Source organism: Callospermophilus lateralis, chromosome 7, assembly GCF_048772815.1.
Source record: "Callospermophilus lateralis isolate mCalLat2 chromosome 7, mCalLat2.hap1, whole genome shotgun sequence".
In the NCBI taxonomy this organism is placed as follows: Eukaryota; Metazoa; Chordata; class Mammalia; order Rodentia; family Sciuridae; genus Callospermophilus; species Callospermophilus lateralis.
In genome coordinates, this window is record NC_135311.1 from 77,334,837 (window position 1) to 77,359,930 (window position 25,094).

The 25,094-nt window shown below is 34.7% G+C and overlaps 1 protein-coding gene across 14 annotated transcripts in view; it reads right to left on the reverse strand.

Moving 5' to 3' along the window:
• Positions 1-15,587: 15,587 nt before the first annotated feature.
• Positions 15,588-25,094, reverse strand: part of Adgrl2 (adhesion G protein-coupled receptor L2) — a 183,910-nt gene continuing 174,403 nt past the window's right edge. For 7 of the 14 annotated variants that reach the window (XM_076863656.1, XM_076863660.1, XM_076863658.1 and 4 more), the window contains 3 exons: positions 23,464-23,592; positions 22,822-22,918; positions 15,588-17,637 (listed from right to left, as the gene is read on the reverse strand). In XM_076863656.1, the coding sequence (XP_076719771.1) occupies positions 16,883-17,637; positions 22,822-22,918; positions 23,464-23,592 (981 nt within the window). In that variant the 3' untranslated portion in view covers positions 15,588-16,882. Of the gene's footprint in view, positions 17,638-18,340; positions 18,394-20,691; positions 20,774-22,821; positions 22,919-23,463; positions 23,593-25,094 lie in introns of those variants that run through there. The other 7 variants (XM_076863664.1, XM_076863661.1, XM_076863666.1 and 4 more) reach the window with 5 other exon arrangements.

The following is a 25,094-nucleotide window of genomic DNA, read 5'->3' on the forward strand; positions in this document are numbered from 1 at the left end:
GTTATAGGAAGGGATAATAATAGTCCTTCTTTCACAAGGTTATTGAAGGATTAAACAAGTATCTGGAACATAGCATCATCTGTAGTAATAGTCTCATTATAATTATTATTATTTGCAATATAAGCCCAGCTTTGAATATGCAGACATATTCATGAATATAACCCTCATTTTCTCCTGTCATGCCAGAAATCTTATTTGCTGAGATGTCTCCTATGATCAGTTTCTGGGTTATTCATTTTCATATTATTATCTCATTTATTCATTTTCACATACGCTCTAAAAGAATACCTGCTTTTCATAGACCCCAAGGAGAGTTGTTTTGATGGAGCAAAAAATTTGCTCCAAAATTTTCTCCATTCATCTGATCTTGTAACAAATCAAGTACCATGTGTAAGTGGGACTGGTAATATTAGAGGAATATTTCAGTTGAGATCATGAAACCTGGTTTTATCATGCAGTGAAATCTATATAAAACATGCTTTTTAAGAGCTGTGTTGCATAAAGTCTGGATTTGAAATCACAATTCCAAAGGGGTCCTTGAGAAAGGTTTTTAGCAGAGCTCCCAACCTAAAACCAAACCATGTGAGATAGAAGAAAATCTTTTCTGTTTTTAAATATCATAGAAAAAAAATTTCAAACCATCTCTACAACCTACTATAAAATTGCTGTGTCAAAATACCCAAAATACTTTCACTGTGATAGAAATTATCCTGTAATATCTACCCCCTGTTTTTCTCTCTTCTGTAAAATTGAAACCAATTAGTACCTTTTGATAGAATAATAATTCTACTTTTGCATTTCTAAGCATATGTTTGTCTTTGATTAAATAAATACCAGCTTCTTTGGGTTTGCTGTGTAGGTCTTAGCAATCTAATTATCTCTGCACCTTTTCACTGAACCTGTCCATAAATTTCTCACATAAACATGCGAAGGACAAAACAGTACAAAGTATTCAGGGTTCATTTTTTATACATTTAGTAAAAATAGGAGCACAGGTGCTTTTGCTAGACATTTTGCTATGATGTTAGAATTGCCTATTTTACTAAATGACCCTGGAAATAATTTATATCACTTTGGTAATCAGAAACTTGAATACACTTTAATGTTTTATTAGTTATTTATTCATAGTTTTTCATTAGTTTATGCTTTCATGGGAGCTAAACATATTCATATCATGTTACCTGCATTACTGCTATGAGATAGGATCTTTCCCTATCCACACCTCTTTATTTATGTTTTAACTATAGACATTCTGACTTTGTTATTTAAATCTTTAATGCTCATGGTTTTGTTTTGCTTGCTAACCTGCTTTTTGCCGGTCACTTTAGCTAAATATATATATATATATATATATATATATATATATATATATATATATATATACACATACACACACACACACACACACACACACACACACATATACATATATATATACATTTTTCCCCAGGAATTCAAAATATTTTATAGTTTTATTTTTTTACACTAATTTCTCACAGAGACCAAGGATCTGCTTTAGGAAAAAATGTTTTTAATTAATCGCTGTGTCTATTTCATACCAGTTGTAAATAAGGTACATTTTAGTTACATAATTGAATTTTATACTAAGACATTAAGCCTGTCTAGATAACTTAAGTTTTACTAAAATATATCCAATATGAAATTTTGCATTTTAACCATTTTTATTTATACTATCCAGAAATATTAAGTAGACTTACACTGTTGTGTGACCAAGGCAAGAAGAGCCAGCGAGGCCTTTTCCTGACCCTATGGCCATTGTCTCTCCCAAAATGCAATATCAACTTCCTCTCTCTTTACTGAATTAATTTAGAAATGAAACAAAAATAAGGATAGGTTCAGTACTCAAAATATATCACCACTGGATGGTAAGCTTCTTGGCATCACAAGTGGTTTAGGGACCATACCTAGGAATAGCAACTTCGCACTGTCTTTTCAATTAAGCAGGTCCTTTTTTTTTTTTTTTTTTTTTCAGTACTGTGGATTGAACACAGAGCCTCAAGCATGCTAGCCAAGCACTCTACAACTGAGTGACATCCTCAGCCCTATTCTGAATCTTTCTTTGAGAGTGTTTTTGAATGAGAATAAGATTTAGATTGATGGACTTAAAAAATAATAAAGATCACTCTCCAAAATGTGGGTGGTCCATATCCGAATAGTTGAAGGCCTGAATAGTACAAAAGACTGAACTTTTTCTGGGCAAGAAAAAATTCTTCAGACTTAAACTGCAGCATCAGTGACCCCCCCAGCACCCAGCAGTTTGGGGACTTGTCAGCCTCCGTAACCTTTTTTTCCCACCAGTTTTTCAAATAAATCACACACACACACACACACACACACACACACACACACACACATACACACACACACACACACACTATTGGTTCAGTTCCTCTGGAGAAATGGAGATACAACAAATATCACCACATAACAAGTATTAAATTTGCCTGGGAAAATCCTTTCTTACTTAGACTGTTCATTTAGAGCAAAAATTATACTAGTTTTTGGATGATCAAACTCAACTGTAGGATAAAACAGCCTTCTCTAAGCTTTAGTGGGTGATAAAAATCCTCAAGGATACTCGACTTCATTTCAAACACTTACTTTCACTTCATGAAAGTGAATCTTCCTTACAATATTCTGTTAAACATGGGCCTAGGAACATTTAAACTGCATCAACTTGTTACTGTTAAATATTCATATTTTCACTGCCAAGCAATATTGTATTTTAATACCAATTGCATTTTTTTTTTTTTTTTTTTTTTTTAGGAAGGGAACAACTTGAACTTGCTGGAACAGATTACATCCTTGAAACTTCCAAACTTCTGTCACACTCCTCTCAGCTCTTTATTTCCTTTAGCACATATTCTACTTTTCTGCTCCTGTTGGCACTGTTTGTATATCAGTCAGTGTAAGTCAAGATGACGATAATTAAATATCACTTGAAGTTCAGAGACAGAGTGATTAAATTTGAACTTAAATCTTTCTGAAATAGGTACCGCTCTTGTGTTTCACAGAGGGGAAATTCTACTTGCATATTAGTAGGAATATAATTATCTTATTCAAAATACTAAATCTCTCAAGAAACAATACAATATTATCTCAGGTAAAAAGGGTAATCAGAAATTCAAAGAAGGTTTTTTCTTACAATTATTTTCCCTCTTCAGGAAGCGACTGTCCTTTCTTCATACACACACTTTTGCCACAGTCCAAGGATAGAGAACTTCCAAGGAAACCTCTCTTTACCTCCCTTAATGTGAAATAAAAAAGGGAGAAAACCTGAAGCCTCTGTGTGACAGGGAGAGAGACGATGAGGTAGCACAAGCAGCATAACCTGCTACAGACTTGCCAAGCCAAGACAGCTGCCATTCATTTTTTTCAAGAAACTGTAAGAAACGAAAAACACATGGGAGACTCCTGAGGTGGGCTGGGCCCTCTCCAGCACAAGGGTCTAATCCCTGCCCACTAGGTCTGGTGTGAGAGAAGGATGATCTTTACCCAGAATCGGGCATGGTGGATATGTGTCCCTAGATTGTCAAATCCAGCTTCGCCTATCAGTAATCTAATTCAAATTCACCTCCCAAATTGAAGAGCTATTCAATTTCCTATTGCACTGCAACTTTAATTCAGCCGTTTCCCTTATCCTACATCCAGCATTGATTAAGGAATCCAAATGCAAAACTCCAAGTTGCATTACAAGCGAAGGCTGTGCATCAGTGCTGAAGTGACAATCATCCCCATTCTCAGTGTGAACTGGGAGCAAGAGCTAATTAAAATTATAAGCTAGAGAGAACATGCATTGAGAAAGAGAAGCCATCCCTAACCAATAATTCCAGGGATAAATCATACTTGATTTGCTAACATATAGATGTGTCCAGGAACTATGATCTACAAATGTCTTGAATATGGTTCTAATCAATCTGCAGAACAATAATCAAGGAGGCATATAATTAGAACAGGCTCATAACGACAAGCAGCACATAATGCTGTGTCACCTTGAAACAGTGCAGAGCGTCCTGTCTCCCAAGTCATAACTGATATTAAATAGAGGCAGTTTCTTCGTCTGAAATGCACCCTGACAGACTTCTGGCTTTCCTGGTAAGGCAGTATCAGACTTACACAGGGTCCTGCTCAAATTTGATTGATCCTCCTGCTCTTCCTGTCCTCTGTTCCTCTTACGCTGGCCCTTTCTGTGTCAGATTGGCTTCTGACCTGAGAGGTGCCTCGAGACTGTAGCTACCAACCCCAGCTGGCAATGGGCAGTCAGTAATGAAAGATGACCAGACAGGAAACTGTGAGCTACTGGCCTCCAGGAGTTCTTGGTGTCACCATTGGGAGAGGTACGACATTGGAGAAGAGCAAGAGCAGTTTTCTGGGACCTTCCATGGATCTCATTCATTCCACATCAGAGACCAGCATAGTCAATCAGGAAAGAAAAACGTGGAGAGAAAAATAGTATTTGGTAGAGAATGACAATGATATTATAGCTCATGTCCACAGCTCCCAGACTGCCCTTGATGGAGACCTCATTTCCCTCTACTTTCCTCCTGCTGACCCTCAAGGATACCACGTGCATTCCTGACTCAGTGTCTGTTTACTTGCTGATGTTTGTACTTGGAATGGTGTATCTCCGGATTTTTAAGCAAACATCCCCCTCTTCACTATTCTAGTTTCCAACTCACACATCTATTCCTCGTCCTGCTCTTTTCTAGTATTCTAGCTAAACCAGTCTTCTCACTGCAGTGTCCCTTATCATTTACTCTTCACAAAGGTGTGACCATGCACACCTTCTGGAGCGACACCACTTGGGTTTGAGTGTGGTGTCTCTATTACCCACTGTGGGTCATGAGGCAGGGCCTTCAGTACTGTTGTTCAGCATCTTCATCAGCAAGATGACGGTCGTGAGAACAGTTGTTGGGTTTATTTTGAGAATGACATGAAGTAATACAAGTCTTTAGAATAGAACAAGGTCTGAAGGCAAGCATACTCTATCCATGATCATTGGTATTTTCTTCATAGCACCTATTGGTAGCTGAAGTTTCCTTCTTTGTGAGTCTAAATGTTTATGAGGAGGACAGGGAATCTGCTTTGTTTCTCACTCTGCCTTCAGAAGCTAGAATTTTACCTGGGAGAATATTTTACTTGGTACCCGCTATCAAATTATTGTATAATTTATTGAGTACTCAATAAATTATTATTGTCTAGACATTGAGTGATTCAAACTTCTGGTATACTGCCTTTGGGTTTTCAAATAAGATGATACTGGACCATAGTTTAGCTACTCTCTAGGTCTGTGATTTAAAACTACTTATTTGACCTATTCAAGTGTTGGTTTTATCATTTTTGAAAGAGATAATAATGTTTTACTAGCTGCACTAATCTCCCTCAAGTCATCTAGTGTCTTATCCTGTTTGATTTTTATATAATTTTCCACCTATCTAGAGTACTCCTTCTCTACTTTATTCATCTGCATACTCCTATTTATCCCTCAAAACCCAGCAAAATAGACTTGTAGACCAATGATACAGAACAGAGGACTTTGAGACAAACTCACATAAACACAGTCATCTCATACTAGACAAAGGTGCCAAAAAAAAATTGGATAAAAGATAGTCTCTACAACAAATGGTGTTAGAAAAACTGGAAATCCATATGCAGCAAAATGAAATTAAACCACTGTCTCTCACCATGCACAAAAATCGACTCAAAGTGGATCAAAGACCTAGAAATTAGACCAGAGACCCTGCACCTAATAGAAGAAAAAGTAGGCTTTAACATGTCAGATTAAGGAAGGCCCCAACTTCCTTAGCAAGAATCCTAAAGCACAAGAAATAAAGTCAAGAATCAATAAATGGGATGGATTCAAACTAAAAAGTTTCTTCTCAGCAAAAGAAACAACAAGTGAAGTAAAGAGATAGCTTACAGAATGGGAGCAAATTTTTACCACATGCACAACAGATAGAGTACTAATCTCCAGGATATATAAAAAGCTCACAAAACTTAACACCAAACAAATAAATAAAGGGGTTAAGGAACTGAACAGATACTTCTCAGAAGATGATATATAATCAATCAACAACTATGTGAAAAAATGTTCAACATTTCTAATAATTAGAGAAATGCTAATCAAACTAAGATTTCATCTCACTCCACTCAGAATGGCAGTTATCAAGAATACAAGCAACAATAAGTATTGGCAAGGATGTGGGGTGAAAGGTATACTCTTACATTGCTGTTGGGACTGCAAATTGGTGCAACTGACTGGAAAGCAATCTGGAGATTCCTTTCAAAACTTGGAATGGAACCATTTGACTGAGTTATCCCACTCCTTGGTCTATACCTAAAGGACTTAAAAACAACGTACTACAGTGACACAGCCATATCAATATTTATAGCTGCACAATTCACAATAGCTAAACTGTGGAACCAATCTAGATGCCCATCAACAGATGAATGGATTAAAAAACCTATGGTGTGTGTGTGTGTGTATATATATATATACACACACACATACACACACACACACAATGGAATATTACTTAGCATTGAAAGAGAATAAAATCATGGTATTTGCAAGTAAATGAATGGAGTTGGAGAATATCATGCTAAGCAAAGTTAGCCAATCCCAAAAAAACAAAAATTGAGCCTGCTCCTTGGCACTTTGACTTTTCACATTTTCTGTTAAATGGATGCTGATCCATAATTGGGGGTGGTGGTGCATAGGAAGAATAGAGAAACTTTGGATTGATCAAAGGGGAGGGAGGGAAAGAGAGAGGACAAGGGGATAGGAAAGATGGTGGAATGAGATAGACATCATTGTATGTATGATGACATGAATGGTGTGACTCTACTTCATGCACAACCAGAGAAGGGAAAAATTGTGCTCCATTTGTGAATTGAAGTGCATTTTGCTGTCATGTATAATTGATTAGAATGAGTAAATAAATAAATAAGTAGGGCTGGAGATGTGACTCAATTGTTAAGCACCCTTGAACTCAATCCCTGGCAGCAATGGATAGATAGATAGATAGATAAACAAACAAGATAAAGTTTATGAAGAGTTCAATTACTTGGCAAACAGTAGGTGATCAATATGTGTGAGTCACTACCATTATTATTTCAAGAACAGGGACTGTCTTCATTTCACCACCTACTTTTATATGTGAAACACACCATCGACACTCAAGCAATATATACTCGATGAAAGAAAAGTGAAACTAGTACAGCAAGAGATGCTTAGGAAAGCTTTGTAAGAAAGAAGGCAAGAAGAAAGGAATGGGAAAATAGAGAAGTGAAAAAACTGGCCCACTTCTCTGCATCAGATAAATATTTTTTAATTAGCTCAATTAATATTCCATAAAGGAGTTCACAGCCTGCTCCTCTTTGCTCTCATTAATCTAGATGGCTGCCCCCAGCTGAGAATAACCCTCATGTGGAGCCACCTGATCTGGAGGGACACCGGGCATTAGACATAGAAAGTCAATTAGAATATTTCCTGGACACAGGGCTTGAGGAAGTTAACCACAATCCAGTTGACTTCCTGATGACTGATGATTTTTCTAAAACTTAGTGTCTTGAGAGGTTTATGCTGCTTACAATTTCTTCCTGAAGAAATAAAAAGCTGCTGTCCACCGAGTACCCATCACATGCCAGCCTCCACCCTGAGGCACTTGACACACATTAGTCCTCATGTGCAACCCTTGGCAAGGTAAGCTGATTGCGATTTTATGGAGGAGGAAACAATTTGAGGAAGGTTAACTAATTTGCCCAAGAGAGAGCAAAGGCTTATACCTATGTCCATGTGAATCACAAGTTTCCATAACCATAATACCTCTACTTTATTAAATTATTTACAGGAATATCTTATCAGATGAAAGGAACTAAAATTGGGATTAAATATATAAGAAATGAAAATATCTTCAAGGATTTTCTGCTTTACCTTCACTTTTATATTAAAATATATGATAAATATATTAGCTACTATAATTATTGTATTGAATGATTGACTGTGAGGGTGTAATTTATTTTATTGAATTAACACCTTCTTCATAAGAGCCCTTTTATGCAGTGGGCAAGACAATGCAAGACATTGACTGGTTAATCAAAAAGTTGCTTCCTGAAAGGACAAAGGGTTTTCTTTGAGTATGGGTTTGTTGGTTAGAGTCTCAACTGTTTTTCTTACAAATACCTTACCAAGAATGCAATACCTACAATGTTCAGTTTTGCTTTCTCCAAAAGGGGCCACAAATATGTGGGTATGTATGTATGTATGTATGTATTTATTTAGTCTAAACTTTTTCTGTTGTTTCATTCACAACTAAATTAGAAGTAAATATTTAGCATTTCATACTTACTTTCCCCTCACTCATTTAATCAGTATATAATGTTTGATAAATTAATTGCAAAAGGCAATGCAACCACACATACATTTGGTGAAAAAAATAATATAATTGAACCCTGGTAAACATACTACTCTGCTGGTAAAAGATGTGAAAATGCAAAGAGTGGACAGCTTACTGGCTGGGCTCAGTCTACCAAGGGCTGCCTGTTCACTTAACAGAGGGTATGATGAGCCAGAGTCAATATGGAAGGTTAGTTAAGTGGGAATCCATTTGGAAAGCTTTTATGGTATTAATATTGCTCTTTAATGAAGAGATCCATTCAAAATTTGCAATCCTTTCTTTTCACATTTGATGTAATGTTTTCTCTGATATAAGGAGGCTGATTCATAGTGGGGTAGGGATGAGGGAGCATGGGAGGAATAGATGAACTCTACATAGGGCAGAGAGGTGGGAGGGAAAGGGAGACAGCATGGGTTAGAAATGATGGTGGAATGTGATGGACATTATTATCCAAAGTACATGTATGAAGACATGAATTGGTGTGACTACACTTTGTATACAACCAAAGATATAAAAAATTGTGCTCTATGTGTGTAATAAGAATTGTAATGCATTCCGCCCTCATATACAAATAAAAAAATTAATAAAAAATAAGTCTAATGCCACTGAGCATTTAAATGGAGCTGCTGGAATTGCAGGCCAGGCCCCTTGAATGGCCACATCTAGGAAGATGACAAAGTACATGGAAAACCATCCTCCTCTGTAAGCATTTGTGTTGTTCTAGCATAACTTTGAGGGTGGATACAGACAGGATCAATCCCTAGATTTTAGCTCACCATATTGTTGACTATCTTAAGTAGTAAGTTGAGCCTGCTCCTTGGCACTTTGACTTTTCATTAAATATGATATAAACTGATTAAATGGCTGTGGCGAAATGAGACTTGTTAAGGCAACTCTTCTAAAAGAATTAATAGGGCTAGGGCTTGGGTTAGCTCAGTGGTAAAGGACTTGCCTCACATGCGTGAGGCCCTGGGTTCGATCCCCAGCACCACATAAAAATAAATAAACAAAAACAAAGGGGATAAAAAGGAGCATATCTAACTTAAAAAAAGAAAAAGATAATCAATAGGGCTAAAATGCTTAAAATTTAATGTAAAATTAGGTGTGTATCTTGTAACCAAAAAAATAGAGAAAAATCATAAAAATGTCATCCTGCATGTCACAGGATGAGACTAGAAACATGAAATCAGTCCCGCTGATGTGTCCTATTCCCCATTACAATTTTCTCTCTGGATTCTTTCTACATAGCTTCTAAAATTTTAGGTGTCCTCTCTTTCTCACACAGCACTCCAATTACATGTAAGATTGAAATGCCTGAGACTCTCAATGTTACCTTCTTTGTGGTCATACTTCTTATTATTAAAAAAGAAAGTCAAAAAGAAGGGTGGGGGGAGGAAGGACACTTTTATTTTTTAATGTAAAAAATAAATATAAAATTAAGAGGAAATTAAAAAGTAGAAAAGGAGAAATTTAAATATAATTTAAATATACTTAAGTTTATTGTCCAATAAAGATTAAAGATAATATCAAAAAATAACATAAAATATACAATGTTTTTAAAAAGACATTAAGCATTGAGATGAAATAAAAGAGGAAACTCAGAATCACACACAAACACACACACACAAGAGAGGCTAAATACATAAAGTGAAAAGGTTATGTATAAAAGTAGAAGTGATTAAGAACTAAAATAGTGATAAAAATAGACAATAAAACACAACAGAGGATGATTAAGAGAAAAGGCTTGAACAGGAAAAAAAATGGAGGAGGAAAGTAGGGAATGAAAAACTGTAGGCAGGATCCAGAGGAAGAAGTTACTGGTATCAACAAGGTTATTTGGACAGTCAAGAGACAGTGTCTTTCTTGGGCAAAGGATCCAGAGTACAGTCAGATCCCTTTGCTTCTGTAATTCCAGGACTAGCTATGTGATGAGCAGTCCCTAAGGCAGTGCACACTTTTTTGTTGTTGTTTTTGGTGCAAACTAACTGCTACAGAGCTCCTGGTGGGACAGGAAGTTGGGGGGTCAATCTATGCCCAGTTGAGCAGCATCAAGGGATTGGGCTTAAGCAACTATGAAACAAAATTCGAATTCCTAACCAACCTACCACTTTTGGCTAACTTGAAGTACTTAGGTACTCAGTTTCCTTATTTGTAATAATACTCATCTTGGACAATTATGAGAATTATTGCAATCAATCGTAAAGATTAGAACTGAAGGTGTAGCTCAGTGGCAAGTGATTTTTCTATCATGTGTCAGGTGCTAGGTACAATTCCAAGCACCATAAAAAAAATAAAAAAAGGTGCTGGGGTTGTGGCTCAGTGGTAGAACACTAACCTGGCATGTGTGAGGCTGAGAGTTCAATCCTCAGATCACATATAAATAAATAGAATAAAAAGATCCATAGACAACTAAAAAAAAATATATATATATATATATATGAAAAAAAAATCATATGGGTCAGCATAATGCTGCCTTAATGGAGTACACTGTCAATGACCAAACATACAAAGACCTCCTAATCAGCTTGCCTTTCTAAGCTGTCCCATGTAACTCCAGGACCCCGGAGAACACATTCTGGAATGAAATGACACAATTTATTGCAATTCTTCACTTTTTAGAGCAAAAGATTAGGTTTCTGGCCAAATGCTGAAAACATAGATAGATTATGAAATTTAAAAGCCCTGAATACTGAAATATATATACTTTAATTAATTTTAAATAATAATAATTTTAAGAGTGTAAGGAAACTCAATACATGTTGGTTTTTCATATGGTTTTTGTGGTTGTTATAGCCAATTTAGGTGGGGAAATAAAAGCAAATAATTATATAAATTCTTAGGGTTTTTTTTTGGTCAGGTGAAGACAAGTTCTTTTCCCCATTACAATTACTTTCTCTTGGACTTTTAAAAGTCACTCAAAGGGTACAATCAGTAAACAAAAATAAATTTCACATACGACTACCACCCAGTTGATGGGTAATATTTTATCTTTTAGAGGTAAGTAGATTATCTTTTGCCAGGGAATTTTTTTTTTTTTTCAAGCACTTTAACTTATTTAAACTGACTTACTGGCGTCATTTTCCTTTACAGATCTAGAGACTCAAAACAAAATCCCCTCTATCACTGCCAGCAGAGAATCTGTGATGTATTAGGAATATTCTTGGAACTCAAGGTAAACCAGAGGTGATCCATGTTGGCTAAGAGTTTCTATTCTGGCATCAAAGAGAGAACATTCTGGTGCAGGCTCTGCCATTCACCACCTGTGAGACCTCTGGAAAATTTTCTTCTTTTGCAAAAGTGGATGAGTACCCTCCTCAGAGGTCTGTTGAGAGGATTAAGTGCAATAAAACACACATTCCATATAGAGCCTGAGATACTATTCAGGCATCTCTTAAAATAAGATAGGTATGAATAGCAAATTAGACAAAATCATTAGTGTCTTTAAAAAAATTAGAAATTCTTGTTTGGTAGTTCCTTTATTACAATGTTAAAAAGAATGTATTGTATGCTAGCACTGTGCTTTGGTTTAAGAGCCATATATTTATTAAGATTGATATTTCAGCAAAACAAACAAACAAACCCACAAATGAACCTTTCAACTAATCAATAACTTTGATACCTATCATTATTGTTCCTGGGTGTTTCTATATAGTGGCTGTCAGCCTTTTCTAGAGTGTATCAAAGTTATCAGTCACTTGGCCTAATACAATCAAACAAGAAAGCCTTGTTACTGTGAGGGCCAACATGCTTTTTTAAAAGCTTAATTCTGACGTGATTAAAAAAATGCTTGTGAAACTCTTCCTAAATTGAACATTTATCAGTAGTCTCTTTTGCTCACACAATATTAGTTTAAGATTAACTATGGCTTTTAAACATTTTGAAGAGATTGTGGTCTTGGAGCTCCAATAAGCAAATAATAGAAAAATGTGTGAAAGATTCCTGGGGCAGTAGTTTTTCTTTTCTCCACAGCAGTTAAGATGCCAGGAAGCTGGGGCTGGAGATGTGGCTCAAGCCTGGCATGCGTGCGGCTCGGTGGTCGATCCTCAACACCACATACAAACAATGATGTGTGTCCACCAAAAAATAAATTATAAAATTCTCTCTCTCAAAAAAAAAATAATAATAATTCTAGGAAGCTAAGTTGTATTGGGTTACCTGTTATATTGTTTCTTATTTCATAGAGTAATCTATGTTAAATGTCATATATCTAATGGCATTTCACACAACACATTAACTCAGAAAAATTTTGCCATTGAAAACAATAGGTTTTAAAAATCAAATTGGTATCTGGAAACTTTTGAGAAACAAACAGGAAGGCCATCAGGAGAAGGACAAAGACTCCAGAGAAGCCTTATTAGGAGATGAGGAGTGGTCTATTGCCAATATTTGAAAAACACTTTCAGTACATTTAATTAGCGTAATTACATGGTGCACTTACAGCTTGTTAATGCCCTTTGACAGAGATATGTTACCCTGGCCTTGAAAGCTGGGTGGCCATAGAACCTTGAGATGAACTTGGATAACTTCCAGGAGTTCCCATTAATGCTGTACATTTTGCTACTATGTACAATATGTGCAAAGTACATGTTGGTTAAAAATGTGATGTCTTTCTTAAACACTCTAATTTTTCTGCTTGGTGCATTTAGCTAACATAATGCATTCCTGTGATCATTAGTAGAATCACACTGACATAAAAGAAAATTCTCATCCCCCACCACTCATGATAGTTAAGATTGTCATGAATTATCTTCAAACCCAGTACCATTCACTTATCCTTTAGAACTAATGCTTCCAATCTGCCAATACATGCTGTTTAATGACCACTCCAATTTAACTTTCGACTCACTAGCAGGAAACATGTGATACAGTTTTTCACCAAAACCACACTAACTGTATTACACTGTGAGGCAACTCTCATCTATTTTCAAAATGCCAGGAACTCTTTATATTGATGTTTCAGATTTAATGCAGTAATTTCATGGAAAGAGAAATCTCTGGAACACAGGAACATGTGAACTCTTGTTACTAAGTTTTATTTCTAAAATACTGCAGAAGTACTAGCTTTTAAGAAAACTTCAGTATCAAGAAAATATGAAGAACTGTTTTTATTTTAGGAATTCAAACTAGTATGCATTCTTTCAAGGTTTTTGACTTAGAAGGTTTTAATTGCAATAAAAATTTTACTGAGTTAAATTTTTACAAACACCCCAATCTCACAAGAACATAATAAAAGTTAGTTTTAAGCCTGAGGTTCAAAGTTGAATTGATGGAAAAATACATTTTATCCTTTCTTATTTAATAATTAAAGCATCCTGAATACACCCATACAGTAAGTGCATGTGAGCTTTTCTTTTGAAATTTGGCAATGAATTTGTGCATACTTTTTTCTTTTGGGGGAGAGGACAGTGAGGATATTCTACCAAATAATTGCTGTTCCACTGGTTAAAATACTACATGTAATTACCCTCAAAGAAATGTGGATGAGTTGTAATTGACAACATATTTAAGTGATTTACATATATACTCTTCTACATAAATGAGTATAAAATCCAGTAAGATTAATATATATGTAGCATATTTCTTTTGCAAATAGAACATACACTTTTTGAAAAAAATAAAAACATCAATGTAGACTAACCTTTATCAAGTCACAGCTAAATAAATGAACAAAAGCATCCTTATTATTAATGGACTAGTAGAGTAACTATCCCTGGGGAGAGGTATACAAATGCAACTTTCTAAGTTCACAGTTGTAACTACCACAAAAGAAGTAATCGGGGATGTGTGAATTGTATGTACAGGTGCAGGCTAGACAGATCCAAACAAAACAGACTAATAATGAGTGCACTGGCATTTAAAGACAGTAAATTGGTAATGTTAAACAAATCTAAAAAAACTACCTTGTACTAGGGATGACCCTAGATGGAATTTAAGGCAATATTAACATCATTTATAAGAAATCAGTATCGAAAATGATTCTTTTGATGGCAAAGATGAATGAAAACTTCCAAATTCTAGTCTATAAGATAATGATCCATAATAAAATTACTTTTACTACAGAGAATACAAACCCTTTGGGTACTATTTACTTGTTAATATTGTAGTATAGCTTTGAGAACTGCTTCAAGAGATACAGAGATGGGACTAGTAAGCAGAGTGTTCATTGCTGCCTTTCTTCATTTATTCTTCTTCTTCTTCATCTTTTTTTTTTTTTAATTAATTAGCAAAATGGCCTGACACTAATTAGGTTGTTCACTAAGAAGAATATATTACAAAATACTGTAGTTTCAGGCACTGAAAAGAAAAAGTAAAACAAGACTGAAATTGTATTTATAACATTTCTTTCCAGCAAATAAAATTTTGTAAATTCCTGAAAAATGTTAGCAAATACAATTATGTGGAAATTTTTTTCTCAGAGGATTGATAAATTTAACTTCAGTATTTAGTGTCTACTTCACTGTATCCACTTTTAGGTACATGAGTATATACTTAAAATTCTTCCTTACTCTTTTAAAATCAATAGGCATGTCTAAGTATGCCCACAAAAAAAAAAAAAAAAAAAAAAAGTGATTTCTAACTTGATAGAAGCATTTGAGAGAACCACTAAGCTTTAGAAGAATTTGGAATAAATGCTCATGATATAAATAGGAAAAATCTATTTGTTGAGATTCAATTATATGATTTTTGAACTTGGAGCAAAACCTTTCAATGATAAGAAATACTGTCATTCACAGCTGTCTATAGAGATACTAATAATCCTCAGACTGTAAAAGTATGTTTTAGGAATTTCTCAATATACTGCTGAAAAATCAATTTAAGAAAAAAAAATTTATGATGCCCAAATGTGATGGTAGAAATCCCAAACCTTCTTTTATTTATTTATTTATTTATTTATTTATTTATTTATGTATTTATTCTTAGTTTGGGTGCAATGCAACACAACAAAAAAATACTTCTAATATATTTCCCTACTGAAAAGTTATCTGCCAGATTTTGTGCATATATAATCCTTTAACATGAAGAATGAACAGGCAACTTAATGGTATTCTTTTACATATCCATGGATTACCTAAACTCTGAAGTCACCTCAACCAAGGGGAGGAAGGAGTGGGAAAGGATCAATGTGTTAAAGCCAATTATGTATCATATATAAAAGTGCACATTAACTACTTGAAAAAATTCACATTTATTTACTGTCAAACCGTGTTAAACTTTACACTGGATATTAGTGATGGGCTCATTATTAACAGGTTTACACAAAGGGATGAAAAGAAAAGCAGAATTTTGCTGAAACAATTTACATTTCATTAGAACTTTATCATAAAATAAATTAATTACTAAATATAGGCAGAAGGGATATGGAAGAGTAATATTTGTTTTATTTTCTTTTTTTAAAAAAAGAATAGGCACCTTTTGTTCACTAGAAAGTTTGTGAGAAGTGCCCAGTGCCCTCTTTGCCCTCTGTTCAAGAATAAACAGAAGGATGATACACAATCTTTTCTAGATTTCACCACATTTGTGCAAGGCATGGCAGAACTGGCTTTGAAGTGTTTTCTCCCCATAAAACACGTTCTTTTGGCAATAAGAAATTTAAATGTAAGAATAAAGACTAACTGTTCAAAGCAGAACACTGTATACAGTGGAAAATAAGTGAAAACGGGTAGAACTTACCATGACAAAGTGTAAGAAAAAACATTTCATAACATATGTGCAACCAAGAGCTTTTCACAATATTTTCTTCAAACTCTTTTAAAATTATTTTAATGACAATTATATTTCAGTTGGACACAAATGTATTTATTTTTACCCTAGCAATAGAACAAAATATAATTTCTTTAGCCATTTTTTCATGAGAATAGTTCATTGTACAGTTGAGGAAACATATGAAATAAGGCCTGTGGCTTGATTGCTAGTGGTTAAACATGTTTTCAATCTTTGCCTTAATGTAAAAGATTTGCAGTGAACTGCAAACTGACGCAGAATATCTCTCCTGCTTTTCCAAGTCTTGTCAGGAACAGTAAGGTACAGTAAATTTGTCCCACAGGATTTTAAAGCCTACGTCTTGTATATAATACAATGCAGGCCTACAAAAATGGTGCAGCCATATTTACAAATTAAGTTCACAAACTGCTGCAGTAAAATGGCTGGAAAGTTTTGTTTTGCTTGTTTCACAATTTCTCTAAACAGCAGCAGAATCTTAAAATACCTGGTTGGCATCTCTTTTCTTTGTAACAAATAATTCATTTTAGTATACTCTGTGTATATACAAAGTTTTTGTATGTTTTATAAAAATTCACAGAACTGCAAGGTTCAGTCATCTTTTTTTTTTACACCGGAGAACCACAGGTCAACAGAGTCATCTCTTCAAGCAGACTTGGAGGGAGAGCTGCACGGGGCCAAAGGAGTCTTTATTTTATTTATTAATACTTGCATGTGGCCCTTGGAATTCCTTAGCTGTACTATTAAAGACTTGTTACCAGTTGCATCTGTCCTTCTCTAACATCCCCTTCCGGGATACACCCTTCTTTGTTAATGGGGATTATATAACCATCGCTATTGCCCCTGCTGATCTGGTAGCACATCTGAAGCTGCCGTCCAGCTCCGAGATTTGGCATGCTTTTATAGTAAATGTCCTCGTTCTCACTCCTCCTGGAGGGAGAGAGGTCTTCTTCCATGTCGGGGCTGCTCTCCTGATAGGGTGAGTCTCTAAGGTTGGGCATGCTTGTGTACAGAGAGTCTCTGTTGGGGGACTGCAGGTGATCCTCCGCCTCCGCGGTCAGCTGCGAGACATAGCTGTCAGTTCCCTCGGGTTTCGCTTTCTTCTGGGGTTGGTAGAGAAGGGAGTGAGTCCGCTGAGGAATAAGCGGGGCCTCGAGTTCTTTGTGATGGAGCTCCAGCCCTGGGTTGTCGCCGTGCATTAAAGATGAAGCATCTGCCACGATAGCATCATCTTCGCTGCTGCTGCCTCCGATCACTGGCTTGACCGGGAGTGTGAGCTCGAGGTTGTGAGTCTTGCTGCTGCCCCGAAGATTGTTGTGCACTAATTCTGAAATGATCATTTTTTCAAAAGCAGTATCATTCAGACTTAGTCCACAGTCCACAACTTGCACACTGTCGTTGTAGTCCCCCTTGCGCAGTGAGTAGCTGTTGTTGAAATTACCATTTAGCGGTAGAGTATCCATGGCACTTGTATCCCTGGCATTGTTCAGTGAATGTCCTGGAACAGAAAAGGGGGAGTTACCATTACTTCCTCTGTTTCTTTCTGAAGAAACTTTATTTCTTTTGTACAAAACTTTTTAATGTCGTTCAGGACAAAGTTGTATTTGAAAGCCAGCACTTGAAAAGTGTCAGGCTTTCCTGCATTCCCAACTATAAACAGTTGCAACCCCTTAGATAACAGGAAAAAGTGTTAAAAAAAAATTGATACTGTTTTTCAGGGAGGGAAAATGGCATACAGAATATTACTTTATCAATTTTGGAGAGACGGTAGTTATTCAATGATTTTTTTGGTCAAATCTCTGACACTCTTATGAACAAGACTTCACTCCATGCCCTTGCATAGTTAATGCAAAGCAATTTATTAGTGACATTTACATTTTCAGTACAAGACTATGGTTTATAAAAATAAAATTAACAGAATTTGTCCTAAACAACACTAAATTAAAAAGGAATAAGTCACATACAAAACTGAAAGGCAAATGTACAACATAAACCCACATAATTGGCAAGCAACTTTTTAAAACAACATTCTAACATTTCCTTTGTCTGAAGATGAAATTAAAAAAAAAAAAAAGAATGAAAAAAATGGACAGATACAAAGAAATCATGTTAAACAGAGACAGCCATCTCTCATACTGACTGGACCGAGGGCCCACAAGCACCATCCAACAACACGATAGACGGCAGGTGGAATGACTCACTTTGGACAACTCACATCATGTCTGTCTGCTCAGGCTATCTGGCCTAAGAGTAGCTGATATATAAAAGAAAGTAAAATGATTTATTGTAACATGATGAAGAATTTCTAAGCTTCTCAGCAACTTAGTCAGAGCAAGGGTTCAACAAATTAGATTACCAGCAATAGCAGTCTTTACACTTAGTATTTATTTTAATTTATTTTGGTACTAATAATCTCTTTAATAGTAATGGCCCCAGGCTTCTAATGGTCAAAGTTTGCCTGCAGCCCTGCAGTCTGCATCAGTCACAGTGACAGTACCGAATGAACCAGCAGAGTCTACTGTACAAGATCAGCCCATAAGCACCATGGGCATGGAGGTCAAACGCAGAAATGTTAGAGATTTCTTAAGTATGGGTCACAGAAATTAAACCGAGAATAGATATTAACTATGGAATGGGAGAAGGGTGTCAGCCTTGGCTAATATATATTTATTTCTAACGGAATGAAAGATTGGATAATCTGCTTGAGATATGGAAGGAAGTTTAGGAGGAAAAAAAACATGGTAACATGCTCTATTCTGATGAATCAGTTGTATTTTCTACAGACACATAAACATGTAAACTAGGACATCACAGTGCTTCTCAAGCAAATGGGAAAATAAAAGAGAAAATTAAATGATCTACACAATGGAAGGTTGAGCTGTTCATTCTCAAAATCCTGGAAGAAAAAAAAAAATCACTTGTCTACAGATAGATCTTAAAAAAAAAAAAAAAAAAAAAGAATGAAATGATCTTATGAAACTGACCACTGTGAGGCTGCTGCATTGTATGCAAGGCTTGGAGGAGTTTAGGAAAAAATTTTAATTCTTGGAAAAGAATAAGAAATTTCCCTCACTCTTAAAGCTGCAGATATCCTAGAAAACTCAATTTCTTACAGAAAACACATATAAATTCTCCGTATGACACAAATTTCATGACCAATAAGTGTCTGACAATTGTTGGCTAAATTATCATTAACAGAAATAATAATATGGGGGAGAATATTATATTTGTTACTTATTAAAAAAAAGAAAGAAAACACAAAAATCAAAATTCTGATCCAACTTCTACATTTGAAAGATTAACAATTCAATTTTCATCGTGCTTCAGGTGTTAACAAAATGAAATTATGATAGTCATTTGTAAGGCTTCCTCTGGCTTGACACAATTTTCTAGTTTATAAATTCCTATGTGCCACAATTTTATTTGTAAGCTCTACCCTTAGAACAAATTTGGCACTGTAAGTCGCAGGTGACATACGGATAACATGCTAGCATTTGTTTCCTTTGTAGAGGTTCAATGTTTTCAAACATTTTCTTTTTATCACTGCTTTAAGAAATGTAAGAAATATACTGAATAAAATCCAAAAGGTGTTTTCTATGATATACTGCAGATTTAAGGCTTCTCTGGTTTTGAAGAGCATCTTTTTCTGCCCAAGTTCAGGTAATTCACTTGAAGACTTTCCACAGCCTGTAGCAAGATGACTGTGGGAATGCAGAAATGATAAAGTCAATTATTAAGCATTTTGGCTGACAGTACTTCAGGCTTTTTAGAGCAAATTATTTCAGCATTGCATGTACTTAAGTATGGACAGCATTTGCTACAGACCTCTATTACTGACAAAAGGAAGTACAGATAGATGTACTGTTTAAAAATTTGGCAACATTTTAGTTGCAAATTGTGAACCACTTGCCCGCTGAGTCTACTTCATGACTGCTAGTAATGTTTTAATTGTGCCCGTTAAAAATCATGCTGAAAAAATTTACATTTGATAGGCAAAGTTAAGTTTTACTCCCATACTTGTCTCTCTGTAGGTTGCTAGAGGAAAGCATAAGGAAGTAAGAAAACAAGAGAATGAAAAGAGAAGCTGCAGTTACGTTAAAAAGAATTTTAAGAAAAAAAAAAAAAAAAGGAAACCAAGTTTTGGGTTCAATTTAGTGGCAAATATTATTCACAAATAGAGATTATATGCTAGCAGTAATTATATAACTTTCCCCCAAAATCTCAAAAATTTTAATATTAAGTATATATGATTTTTTAAAAAATAAGCTATTGGTATAATAAACAGGATAGGTTAGTGATAATCTCTCCCCCTCCCCCAATTAAAAACTATTAGTATAAACTTGACTAATATTAACTCTATTCTCATAAGTTTCCTTAAGAAAAAGAAAAATTACCATAAAGCTGCACTATACTATAGTTCGGTTATATTGACAATGCTGGATGTAGTTTTCTATACCCATACATCCAAATAATTATAACTAGTTCATTCCAGAAGCAATTTTGTCAGCAAGCTTTAGAGTCAACTGAACAACATATTATATAGATATTATACCTCTAAATGATATAAATCTTGAAGATGGGCTCTCGGACCATGTGATGTCAGTCCTGTAATAATATATTAAGATTTATGCCACCTGTGTTAAAAACATGGATCATTATTGTAAATACTATCATGATTGAACTTTTACTATAATATAGTGCAGTTTTAGAAGCCTGGCATGGGCAATACCATAATTTATTTAAATTGAAAAATTAAGGATGTAATAATAATAATAATAATAATAATAAATATTACGGCAATTGAGTATTTTAGAAATAGGGCAAAGATCAGAGCTGTGTTTAGCAGCAAAGAAAGGTAGTTTTATTTGTTAAGTGTAAGCACACCTGGTGAGTTAAATACAGGAGCTGAAGGGGCATTACATACAACTGTTTCAGCGAGCAATGTGTTATAGGGGTTGTTAGTGCCGTGGGGTCGAAGAAGAGGGTTTGTTAGTAGGTAATTGCCAGTCATTCCTAAAGCAAAAAAAACAAAACAAAAAACAAAAACAGAAAAAAAATACATCAGTTTTCTTATTTTAGTGTTACAGTTGCAATATATATATATATATATATTTTTTTCCCCTAATTCATCAGGGTAGTGGACAAGTTGGCAATGGAAAATCTGTTGAAATTTTCTGACTACTAATTTCAAGGAGAAAGGGGAGAGGGAAGTTAAATTTCAGTAACTCACAGGTGCTTTCTAAATCCCCCAAGTAAACACCTGCTAAGGATGACATTTACTAATTTATACAAAATCACTGTTAAACAAAAATGGCAATTAAATGCATAGAGATCAACATTATGTTTCAAGATGTTACTGCTTAATATTAAAAACTTCACCACGGAGGCCCAGAGGAGGGAATCTCAAACTTTCAGATTTACAGGTGTGGGATTATCCCTCATGAAAACATCTGTGTTAATACCAACTTTGATACAAGCAGGAAGAAAAACAACTTTCACAAACAGGTAAAAATTATGACACACTGCAAAAAGCTTCCTTTAGTAAATGCAAAAGCGTACATGCCGAGGGGGAAAACAACTCTAAAATGAATCATTGGATGATTCACAAATTGTATATAACAAGAATTCGTGTTTTATAATCTCATTTGCCAGGTTTCAAAAATGAATCTTTGAATATTTCATTTACTTTTTGATAGTCATCTTAACAGAACTGGGTAAAACACCACTGCAATGGAATAGATGCACATTTCCCTCATTCTAATGGATAAATTATAAATTCTACCTATGCAATTAAAAATACTTCCAATTCAAATTGGTTTTGATGTTACACATGCTCTACTCTTCATTTTAAACTAGAATCTTCCCAGAACAATTTCAACAATTTAAAATGTGTTTGAATATTTTCATTGTGGTAAAACTCTATATTACATTACAAATCAATACTTCAAAACTGAAAATACCTGAATAAATTACCTTTCCAGGATCAACACAATAATACTTTTTTTTCATACTAGATTGATATGTATTAAGTTATTATTCAGGAATACCTGAGTGTGCATGTGCTTATGAACTTACGTTGCTAAATTAGTTCCTTTTCCAGAATTATATTGATTTATATGACAAATTTAAAGTTGTCTCTATAGACACATTGAACAATATTGAAAAAGTTACTATACAAACTTTCATAATTTTAACTTTATTTATAAAGACTTACTATAAATCTTTTAAAGTTTACTTTTCAGTTTTTGAAAAATCATGAAATAATTTTACAAAAATTTTACCATTTTCACTGTAAAATTAGCACTGTTTTACATGAATAGTCATTACTCTAATTTATTTTAATATTTTAAGAAGAACCCTTTCACAAATGTCTTGTTTAGAAAGGAGGAAAACGTTTTAATCTGTGGCAAAGTATGCTTTTAATAATTACTTTTTTCCAGCCTTCTGATAGTGTGGAGTTTAAAGTTATATTTTTTGCATTACATTATTGAAGAAAATGAATTTATATGTACTTTAATAAGTGATGATAAAAGTAAACAGGTTTAAGAACGTGTGATATATATACCCATGAGAGAAAAGTTCAGCACTTTAGAATTATACTATGTCTAGAATTATTCTAAGTTGGCAAAAAGTCCAAAATTTGTATTGTATATTGTAAACTAAAATTTTCCTAATAACTGACCTTGATTAAGTGTTGAAGTGCTATTGATGTCACCTGAGATAAAAGAAGATTCAGATTGTTTTCTCACAGTGTCATTCCACATCCTTCTTATACGACTCTATTAATATAAAATAGCAAGACATATGTTAGTTTTCCCAAGCTCACCTTATTAAAAACACACAAAGCTTCATCCTAGACAATCTGTGTATGATTATCAGTTGGCCTTTTACAGAATGTGTGCTGTTTTGGGTCCCAAACTAAGGACATCTATGCTGCCCTATTGCTTGCCTTTTACTAAAGGGTATTTAATCTTCCACTCTTGAAAGTGTGTTATTTAATTGACTTTTTATATAAAGTTGAGATGACTGTTTATTCAACCATGCTGAGCGACTGCTATGAATGCTGCACTATACGTCCTTAGAATATGGACTGTTTAGGATTCACTTCTTAAAGGACACGCTTCCTCCAAAAGGATGTTTACACCTAAATAAACACCTTGAGTACATATTTAAGAAGAAATTAAAACCAGAATACTAAAAAAAGCAAGCATTTACTACCTGCATCATTATAATGAGGAAACAATTAGTGCATCTAAACAGAACATGTCCCAAAAGGCTTTCTATAAATAAGGTTAATTAAAGATGCTGTCAAACCCTTTGTTACCTGTGTGCCAGAGGAATACCGAGCACTGGTTCTGGTGGTTGATGCCTTCACAGAACTGTGGGGGCTCTCAGTTGGGAGTCCACCACAGCAATATGAGTGTCTGAAGCACTTGCCATATTCTTTTCGTACCTGCAATGAATAATCATGAGACCATGGGATTGAGATAAACATATACTTGCTTCTCTCTTTAATTAAATGAAGAGTGAAGACAACCAAGAAAAATTAAAGTAGCACCATGACATATCTGCAGAGAAAATAAATTGAAATTTCAAACTCAAGTTCAGCTGAAATTGCTAAAATCCTATCAGAGAAATATCTCTGACCATTTGATCTTTAAAAACATTTGATCTTTAAAACTTTGTATAACATGTGGACATACTTTATACCTGTTGTTACTATTATCTGAATATTAGCTATTAATTCAATAGCAATGTATTTAAAGTCTTATTCTGCCTACACAACTAGTGGCTTTCATTTTATTTTGGGCTAAGAAAATCGGACAAACAGTTTGTATATTCCTAGCTTGATTATATTTACTCAATCTGTAATTCAGTCATTTAAGTTTTACATGCTTCACGTCCTCTTATTAGGTCAATACATAAACCTCTTTGACTAAATTGCAGAGTTTTGCCAGTAACCTCTTTGTAATGACAAGACTTCTTTGGCATAAGAACAAAGGAAAAAAGTACTTTGATACATTTGCCAATGATCAAAACAGAACGTTTTCTTCATTTTCTGATATGCCTAGCTTTAACATTTAGTGTGGAGCATCTAAGATGTCTACTCACTTCATTCGCACTCACCAAAACTATTTAAAAAAGCTATTTCCATTCACATTAATGAGTTACCCATGTAATTTCCCTTTCTCACTAGATCCTGCATATATGAATGGAGAGGAAAATTGTTAGGTCTAAAAGGAAGTTTAAATCAACCTTTAAAAAGTGGAGTCCAGGGCTTCAGTTGTAGCTCAGTGTCAGAGCATTTGCCTAGCGTTGGAGAAGCACTGGGTTTGATTCTCAGTACAGCGTACACATAAATAAAGTTCCATCAACAACTAAAAACAATATTAAGAAAAAAAAAATGGAGTCCAAAGAACTACCCTTCTAGAACAGTACAGAATTGGGAGAAGGGCAGAGGGTGCTGGATTGTGTACAGTTACATCAGCATAGAAATGTTTTATTGTAGATTAGAGTCAGCCTCTGAAATCACAACACAGGGAAAAATTACAGAAGAAAAAAAAAATTTTTTCTAGTAGATTACCACCACAATAACAAAAATCAAAACACAAACAAAAAACTCCCCAAATACTCAAGAAGCCTTTCCCCTTCACAACTCAGTAATCCACTTGTAAAGACCATGACTTTAACACTTATTTCTTTCAAAATTAGAAAAGTGAAGTCACCAGATGATCTTTTAAATCTAAGTGTACTTGCATTTTTTTCTTGGTTTATTTAATTATACCTATTAAAGCAAATAACAATGTGGTTGAGCTTTGAAGGCATTTTCTTGGCCTAAATATGCTCAATCCGAGCAGTAAGATCCATGATTTTAAGGTAGCCATTTTATGTCATATTCCTAATAATCCACCCTGGTAGTACCCAATAGGATGTATCCTAGAATAAGGAGAACAT